The 9,364-nt window shown below is 50.0% G+C and overlaps 1 protein-coding gene across 4 annotated transcripts in view; it reads right to left on the reverse strand.

The window, feature by feature from the left end:
* cacna1c (calcium channel, voltage-dependent, L type, alpha 1C subunit) overlaps positions 1-9,364 on the reverse strand; it is a 200,912-nt gene that overhangs the window by 8,651 nt on the left and 182,897 nt on the right. For 2 of the 4 annotated variants that reach the window (XM_072710105.1, XM_072710109.1), the window contains 14 exons: positions 9,199-9,290; positions 8,681-8,837; positions 8,416-8,543; positions 8,077-8,173; positions 7,323-7,425; positions 6,685-6,786; positions 6,410-6,537; positions 6,096-6,230; positions 5,655-5,992; positions 4,781-4,807; positions 4,062-4,190; positions 2,827-2,945; positions 2,308-2,405; positions 547-879 (listed from right to left, as the gene is read on the reverse strand). In XM_072710105.1, the coding sequence (XP_072566206.1) occupies positions 547-879; positions 2,308-2,405; positions 2,827-2,945; positions 4,062-4,190; positions 4,781-4,807; positions 5,655-5,992; positions 6,096-6,230; positions 6,410-6,537; positions 6,685-6,786; positions 7,323-7,425; positions 8,077-8,173; positions 8,416-8,543; positions 8,681-8,837; positions 9,199-9,290 (1,986 nt within the window). The remainder of the gene's footprint in view (positions 1-546; positions 880-2,307; positions 2,406-2,826; positions 2,946-4,061; positions 4,191-4,780; positions 4,808-5,654; positions 5,993-6,095; positions 6,231-6,409; positions 6,538-6,684; positions 6,787-7,322; positions 7,426-8,076; positions 8,174-8,415; positions 8,544-8,680; positions 8,838-9,198; positions 9,291-9,364) is intronic. The other 2 variants (XM_072710108.1, XM_072710107.1) reach the window with 1 other exon arrangement.

The following is a 9,364-nucleotide window of genomic DNA, read 5'->3' on the forward strand; positions in this document are numbered from 1 at the left end:
ACTTTACTGAAAGTTGTTAGATTGGTTTTAACAAGACCCACATCTGGGGGCACCCCTGGAGAGATGCAGCACCCCGGTGTGTTGTCAGGCTAAATGGTGCGTCCCGTCACACCCACTGTGAATTTAACGCGCCACAGGCAACCTGCACATAGTGATTTGTTCATAGTGATCGTGCTTTGGCAAGGCGTGTTTAAGTTGCTGTATCTGTGACCAGAAGGTTGCTGGTTCAAATCCCAGAGTCAGCAGAGTGATGTCACCATTGGGCCCCTGAGCAAGGCCCTTAACCCCCCAATTGCTTCAGGGACTATTTGACCCTGCATTCAATTATGCGTCGCTTTGAGTAAAAGCATCTGCTAAATAAATACGTTTTAATTGTAATTTTGGTCAGCCATGTGAGATGTTTGCTTATTCCATGGCTGCTGAGTGGTCACTGACCACGTCCACTTAGGGCGTGTTTACTAAACAGAGTAAGCAAGCGCTTCAAGCAAGCTGTCAAAGAAGGAAGGAGGGCCCGAGGCGGAGCAGGTGAGCGAGCGGCATCCTCACCGCCTCCACCAGGCTGCCAGCGCTGCCGCGACACAGCGAGTCCCTGCCCGCAGTGGGGGGCACAGTCAGGGAGGCGGGCCGCAGTGAGCGCCGGCCGGGCTGCACGCCATCACCGTCGCTGTACCACGGGCCGCAGTTCACCGAGGGCAGGCTGCTGTTGAGCTTCTCGTAGGAGCCGTCAGCCTCCAGGTGCAGGGCGGGCACGCGCTGGTACGCACCCCCCCGGCCGGCCCGCAGGCTGGGGCTGTCGGGGGGCGTGGAGCACAGCCGGCTGAAGAGCGTCGGGGAGTGGCTCCTTCGGAGGAGAGGGCTCAGGCCGGCCACAGCCAGGGCCTTTGAGGGCGTGGCGGGGGCGGGGTCAAAAAGGGGCGGGTCCAAGATGTGGGAGGGCCATGCAAAAAGAGAGGAGTCACACAGAAGTAAAGAAAATTGTGTGTAAATGCTGAATAACTAGAAACATTTTAAAAAAGAGTAAACAACCCTCAAAAGTACGAGATTAAACACTTCTGGCTCATTTTGCTTTTCTAAAAACATTTCTCTGTATTTGCTGCAGGTTACTAGTGGGTGGAGAGTGTGTTCTATACTATTTATTTAATGTAGTCCAGACACAAATAAAGATTGAAAAAGCAGCACCAGTTCAACCAGATTCTTCTGTCAGGCCGGGAGTCCAGCACTAATCGTGTTTGCATTCATGAAGGAGCTGTATTGCAGTAGTAGCTTACAGCGCTGGCCGGCACACAGACGAGCCAGACAGCAGGGAGAGCAGATTTATCCAAAATAAAAAATACTTAAGAATTTCGGGGAGCTGTAAATCCAGAGGACACCGCCACCAAACCCTAACAGTCAATTAATCAGAGCCAGCTGGGTTTCATTATTCAAACAGCACGCAGACACTAGGCCGGTTTTGGGCGATCTTGTGTTTCCATGGCGACCGAATGAAACCCTGCTGGCTGTGCTGTACTGCGGGTAGACCTCCCTCAGACTGACAGACAGACCATAGCCAAGTCTGGATCCTGTGTTGTCACGCTGACCGTAACTTTCCTTTGGAAAATGCCATATCATCTGGGTTCTGATTAGCTATGTCTCACACAGCTGTTAAAGGACTTTGAATTCATAAAGTACAACAGAAGGTGGGGAAGAAAATAAAGCTGAACACAAACACATGAATTCTGTTATAATTAAGCAAGCTACACAAGCTTGTACTCAACAGAGGTGTAAAGTTCAGGTTCAGAGAATACAAATCCAGAACATGATTTTGTTTCAACCAACCAGTTGAGTACTCTGTGAATGTGACTCTTTATACTCAACTGGTGGGTTGAAACAAGATCTTGGTCTGGATTTGTACTTCCTGAACCTGAACTTTCTCCACCTTTGGTACTCAATGCATTTTAACCAGGCTAACCCCCAGAATAAAGCTGGGTCAATGGCACACTTTCCTGCGTATAATATATACAAATTCATCTCTCTTGTAGTGTACTCTAGTATATAAGGAATTATTCTTCTTATATGCAGGTATTTCTAAAACTTTTAAAAATACATGGTCTCATGATGCAAATCAAGCATGGTTTTACTTTGAATTAAAATCAACGAGGGGGATATTGGGACAGAGGGTGAGAATGTACAGGAGTTTTCCTTCCCTACGCATGTGTCAGCTGCCATGTGATACACAGAGAGCCTGCCTGCCTTTCAGAGTGTGATTAAGCTTTATAAACATGGTGTGTGTGTGTGTGTGTGTGTGTGTGTGTGTGTGGATGCACCCACCTGATGGTGAACGAGGTGCAGGGGCAGTGCGGTCCTCTGGGAAACATCCGCTCTTGCCTGCCGTTTAAGACACTCCAGGTGGAAGGAAGACCGTCGGGCTGTGGGGTGGGGGGGGGCACAGATCGTTAGCTTAGCTTAGCCGCTGCTCACATTGAGGAAACACAGCGGGACTGGAGACAAGCAGCATGACTGGGAATATAGTCTAAGAGCTGGGTGCAATGGACAGAGCAGCCAATAGAAGGGTGGGGGAAGGAAGGGGATTAGCCGGGGGGGTGTTACTACTGACTGGGGGGCTCCTGGAATTTAAGAAACCTCCCACCACAGAATCCAAGCCCATTGTATTCCCCCCAATTGTGTCGGCCAAAGTTCAGTTGACATTTATGCCCCATTATACTAAAATTGGAACCCTTCCGGAATTTTGAAGGTTCGAAGTCCGAGGTCCATGCCATTACTCACAAAAGCACCCACGGGTCGGCGTAGGGGTAACCCAGGGGAAGTGATGCCAGCGGCAGGTCTCACCTAATGCAGTGGGACACAGGAAAGCCCTTCTGGGGGATGGCCAGGCGCGCCGGTCGCTGGCATCCTCGCCTTCCTCCATGGGAGCCAGCTGCTTGCTCTCCTCATCCTGATATGCCAGCCTGCCACAGAGACACACACACTCGCCATGAGAAGGACGGAGATAACCAACACGAACATTCCATAATGCGCCAGACAGCTGTGGGTGGCACGGTTATCGGCAACATTGCCTGGCGCCTCTTGGAGGTTAAGGTCTTGCCCTTTGTGTGTGTGGAATCTGGATAACCTCCCTGTGATATGCAGGATTCCCCTAGAAACTCCCCCTTCCTCCCGGTGTCCAACGATATGCAGTTAAGTGAATTGGTGTCTCTAAATTGGACTGGCATCCCTTGTTGCTGTCTTCCAGGCTGAACAATGGGCAGATATCCAATCTTTTTGCGAGATGCTAGCATCCTTTATAACACTCTTTTGGTGCTTTTCCACTGCCCTGAAGAACTGAGCCGTACCCGAGCTGTACTGCAAAGTGTTTTCCACTGTAAATTAAGCGAGCCATACCGACTCTGGGTGATAAACTGAAGGAAAAAGGGCATATTCTACATATTACTCATCGCGATGTATTGATGTATTCTTGATAACCTGAACATTTCCAACATCCTACTTAAAAAAGTATTGGAGAACAGCTGAACGGAATGGATTCGTAATGTGAATTTATGCTAGCTAATGCTAATTCTACTAGCATTTGATGCTAACATAACATGGCGATTCTCACAGATGTGCTAGCAGAATTAGCGCATATTAAATGAAGATGAACATGAACAGTGAACCCAGCAATGCCTTTACCGAGCTGACGTTTCTACAGTGGAAAATCAGAATGAGCTGAAACTGCGCTTTAGCTATTGCTTCATCATGGTACAGGTCGGATACGGCCTGGTTCCTGTATGCCAGTGGAAAAGCGCCATTAATTTCAGGACACAGGCTCTGAATTATGATATAAGTAGCTATAGTACTCAGTCAGCCACATGAAACTGACACAGATCGCCGACTCTTATATGTCAAGATTTCATTCTAATTAATGTTTTTTTTTTGTCTCGCCTTGTGTTTTGTGTTACTGGATAAATGCTTATAGATGGATGGATGGATAGATGGCATGTACTGTATATGTATATGTGTGTGTGTCAGTGAGCATATGTATCTGTACTGCTAGGTGTAGCATGTGTATTTTAAAATGTGACAGGTACATTTCAGCGGAGAGCATGCTCTGGTCGCTGCAGTACTCCCTCTCGTCCACGAAGCTCTCGTCGTACGTTTCATCGACGGACGCGTCCTCCCTACGAATGATGGGCAAGCGACTGTCGCTGGAGTCCGAACTGGAAGAGAAACGAGGGGGTGTATTACGTGATTAGGCATGGGGGTGGGGAATGAAGAGCAGCGATTCTAACCTACGTCTACATCTACAGGCTGTAAAGAAACCGGGAGCAGAGCCACCAAAGCCAGCCAAAGCACTAGGGATTTCACACAGGAATGTCAATATACACCTGAATGAGACGGCCCACTTTCCCAGAGTCCTTTGCTCTGAAACAATGGCCCCTCTGAGAATAAGTCGCTAACACTGCCTCTGAGCATATATGGGTGGATGTACCAACTACCTCTACCCAGGGGTGCCCAGTCTCAGTTATGGACAGCCTCGCAAGTACATGTTCCCCGAAATCTCTTCAGGATGGAACATCCAGGCACCTGTAGCTCACACGACGGAGGCAGAAGGGTTGTCATAACTGTCTGTACTTACCAAGTGGCCCAGGCAGTGACGCGTAACACTGGGACACCCCTGCACAGAACTGATGGGGTCTTAAGTGGGACTATACAGGGCACGCATGCAGCGAGCGTATGCACACGCGCGGATAAGCGCAAACAGCACGGACCCCCCACCCCCTCACCGTACCGCAAGAGGAACACATACCGCAACAGGGTCTCATAGTAACGCATCCTGGTCATAGGGGGGCGGGGGGAGGGGTGGGAGACAAAGGAGAGGCTGTTACTTTCCCTGGAGCACCAGCCTGAAGAAGCATGTAGGATGAGGAAGGGGGATGGTACCCGATGGTGCCGGGCTCTCCGCCCCAGCCTGACAACGGCAGATGGATCTAAACATGACTCGCCAGATGGATTTAAAATGATCTATCCAATCAGATGCAACGCATGGACTAAACCCTCAGAGGAAATTCTACACTGGGTTACCGACACATTTCAAGAACCCAAGCAGCTGGACACTGCTGAATCTTTGAGATTGACCCGACTTATAACGTTCCTGATTTAGAAAATCATTACATCCCAGCACCTAAACTTGACCAATTCCAAAGCTGACTGCTGGTCTCCCCCAGCACACTGACTAAGTCCCTTCGTGACCGACTGCGGTCTTCCCATTGCCCCTTAGCTAGTCCATTCTGGGGCCGACAGCTTCTTGAGCAAAAGATGAACAGCATCACCAAAGTTCCGGCTCTCTCACGGCCGGTTCATCCTCTTTTCAATGCAAATGGCTATGATGCGGATTAATGACCCAGATCTTACTTCAAAACAGGAGAGAAATGAGATAAAGACACTCCCCGCGCCATTTGTCATCCCATGAGGTCCTACAGAAAACCAGGTTCTTTTTAAGACAGGATCTAATGAAAGATGTATAAGAGACACAAGCTTATAGTGCTAAAAATCAGGATGTGAGGGAGATGAGTAGGAGACAACCAGAGACTGTCTGGGGTTTGATTCACTTGGGAAGAGACCGTGAGCACGGTGACAGTGTGAGAATGAGGAGGAGACGCTCACGGCAGGAGATGGGCTACCTCTTGGAAGGGAAGTGCCAAGAAGGACGGGGTAGCAGCGTGGGCGTCACGGACTGCCCACGGTGCCCGTCCACGGTACTGATGGACGAGCCGGGGAAGCGGCCGACGTTGGTGTTGTTGGCGTTATTGATGTTGGCGTTAGAGCCAGACGAGGAGTAGCTGCTGGGCGTGAAGGTGGAGTCCACTAGCTTCTCGTGGGACGGCGACTCGCCATCTCCGGGGCTGCCCGACTTGCTGAGGTGAAGGGGCCGCTGCGTGGTGAACGACTGCGGGAAGGTGTTGCGCCCGTCGCTCTGGTGGTAGTAGTTGACGTGGTTGCCGAAGAGGCCGCCCGCTCGCTAGATGGAGAGAGAGAAATGGCAAGGAAAGCATCGTTTGGTTATTCTGAGCTCATGGTCTAGGTCTGAGCACAGTGAAGCATGTAGTGGAGCAGGACGTTACCCTGAAGATGTCATCCTCCGAGGCAGCGCACACTGTCTCCTTCATGGCCTTCTCCAGCTCCTCCTCCACCGTCAGGTCCCCTGAGATAGCCCTGCGAATCTCCGGCCCCATGTCGTGAAGCGTCCGCAGCCCTGCCTGCAGGAATGGACACGGGCACAAAAACGTAGGAACGCAGACCAAACCGACATACCATATTCAGTGACTGTGGGCTAAATGCATCAAAAAGCGCTTAAAAGATAAATGTTACTTTAACAGCGCTGGTGCTAGGATGAAGGTTGACATGTCAGTAGTCATGTGGCACTGTCAGTCCAAACCTGAAGGGAGAGGGCGGTCTTTGGTGGCACTTTTGCCACCAGGCCCTGCTCTTTGCGCTTCTTGAACTTTCTGAAATACTCCTGGATCAAGAAGGTGGCATAGAATTTCCCCACGGTGACCTCGTCATCTGTGGTGTCAAAAGCAAACAGGACCCTGAGAATCTCAAAGCCTAAACTCACTGGACTTCACAGATCTGAGCTTCTCTGTCTAGGATCCTGCAGCTTCCTTGAGCTTCTCTGTCGGTGACTGAATTTTGACTTTTTTGCGCACTGACCTCCTGCAGGCGGAACCACCTGGTCCAGTAGCTTCATGCTGGTCCTTTTCCAGATCTTCTTCACAATTGCCCGTAGCTCCTCATTTGCTTGCTCCAAATTACCTCGAAATACACAAGATCATAAGTACAGTGTCCTGCTACGTTGACAGGAGTAGCAGCATTTTACAGAAGTGCCAGCACTGGAAAATGCTAATCTGTGGAATCAGTTTTGTTCTGTTTGATCAGTAAATTCTCCAGTCATATCTTATCAACTTTTAGATCTTCCATGACTGAAAGTCCGGGTGCTGAAAGTCGGAATGACCAATACACATTACTGAAGTCCTTGTGTACCGTTCATGGCTATTGACAGCTAACGGTGGCAGTCTTTTTGGAGAAATAATCGTAGAATCGCCTCTGAGCCACCGCGAGATAATTAACACAAATGTTGTCATGGTTTCATGTGTAGACAGGGGGCACATTAATGAACAGACTTGCCTAGGCTGCAGCTCAGGGGCCCAGAATGAGCAGGGGACCCCTAGTGGCCAACTGGTTGTTTATTTATTTTATTTTTTTTAATTATCCTTTATTAGTCATTTGGCCAATAGCCTTTGGCCATTTATTACATTATAAGGAGGCATCTGAAAATCAGTTTCCAGTACCTTCTGTCTTGATGCGCAGTGCCGTCCTGACAAGGGCGAACAGGGTGGCATTAAACATAACCGTCCCGTCGCTGTTCAGTGGCATGTTCATGGACACCAGCCGCTGCGGGGGGTGGGGGGGGGGGTTTCAGGGCCATGTGATTCACCCACCACAAGACAATCTCAGAATGTCCTTCCCTACCCGCTCACCTTCTTGTCCCCTTTCTTTTAAATACACTGCATATGTTTTTTAAAGATTTTCTTCTCATTTATGGTGCATCGTGTCTGTTTTTGGTAAGTCACACGTAGTTTTTTATCATTACCTACCATACCAGTCAACAGTTTCGGCCAGCCAGGCTGCCTACAAAGGAGAGTGATGGTGACACAGCACATGACTGGCCCACCTGACCTAATCCCAGTACAGATGGCTTTGGAGGAGCTTGACCAGAATGCACCCAATGGTGGCATCAGGATCTGAACCGGCAACCTTCTGAGTGACAACCCACAGAGCTGCCCAAAGCAAAAAATTATTATTTTTGCTTAAAACTTGCTCAGTGCATAATTACATATATGTTATTTTATAGTTTTGATGTCTTTATTCTAAAACGTAAAACTCTTCTATGAGTAGGTGTGTCCAAACTTTTGACTGGTACCGTATCTATAACGGTCCCGGTAAAATGTATCCCAGGTTCTGCCGTCTCAGGCCCTCCTCTCCCCCCTGCTGTATCCCCCCAAACAACCCCCTACCCCAGGTCCTCGCCCCCCTCCCTGTCACCTTGCAGGCCACACGGTGGGGGCACAGCTTGCCGAAGCCCAGAGGAGGCTGAATCCGGCGCAGCAGCGTCACCACATCCAGGTGTTTGATCCTCCCCCTGCAGGCAGGCGACACGTTAGCAGGAGGTTAGCGGGAGGCAGACACCCGGCTGACGTTGATGACATCATCGTCCGTTAACAGGGCACCGCTGGTGAGACAGGAGCCATACAGCGGGCATGGGGCCACCCCCCCCGATCACCACGCCAATCACGCTTTCACCTATACGGGCATCATCGGTCTGTGCCAGCAGAGGGAAGGGGGTGGATATGAAGGGACTGGGGGGGTAAAGGGTTCACTGACTTGGCCTCAGGGTCATACTCGGCCCAGATCCTCTTGAACTCGTCGAGGTGGTGCGGGCCCAGAATGGACCAGTCTCGGGTCAGGTAGTCAAAGTTATCCATGATGACGGCCACAAACAGATTAATGATCTGCAGAAGGAAACGCAGAGTTGGTACGGGGTCCAGAGGATCTGCTCACATTTTACTTTAGCTTTCCGTTTTGCAGCTTCATGGCAAAAATGGTTGTTTGGAGAATCAGGCTGCCAGCCTGTTTGACAGGGCCTCACCAGGAAGGCACACAGCATGTAGAAGGTGACAAAGTAGATGATGGCGAAATGGCTGCCACAGTCGTCATTGGGCATCCCCACCTCTGATCCATTCTCACAAGGCTTATTGGGGCTGCATGCAAGCATGATATCCTGCCAGGCCTCCCCTGTTGCACACCTGGTGGGGGGGGGGGTTACAGGTCACATGACTAGAGGCTTACATCAGCCACAAATATTTTGTTTCCTTACCATTATAACTATCTACCTTGTTCTACATGCACATATATAAAGAAATTACTTTGTGTGTTACCTCTAATTCTGCTCACAGCGTTGTTTTAATTAAACCTACACCACATATTAAGGGCTTTATCCATACTATGCTGGGAAGGATGCCATGAGACAGAGCCGAATACGCCGAATCCTGATATACTGTAGTGTTATTGGCAGTCCATTGCAGAGAGACAGCGCGGTACCTTTAGCGATGAGCACCAGTATGCGGCGGCTTCACTGAGGCATGACAGGCAGCTCGCCAGGCTCACCTGAAAAGCAGGAGGACGGCCTGAGGGAACGTCTGGAAGTTGTTGTTGCGGTTGATCTGGCTGGTGTCCCGCAGGGCGATCTTACCAAACATCTGCAGCAGGTGTGTGGGATGAGAAAGAGAGAGGTGAGACTGGGCTGAGGACATGGGAGATGCTCCTTCTTCTC

Source organism: Paramormyrops kingsleyae, chromosome 3 (assembly GCF_048594095.1).
Source record: "Paramormyrops kingsleyae isolate MSU_618 chromosome 3, PKINGS_0.4, whole genome shotgun sequence".
NCBI classification, from domain to species: Eukaryota; Metazoa; Chordata; class Actinopteri; order Osteoglossiformes; family Mormyridae; genus Paramormyrops; species Paramormyrops kingsleyae.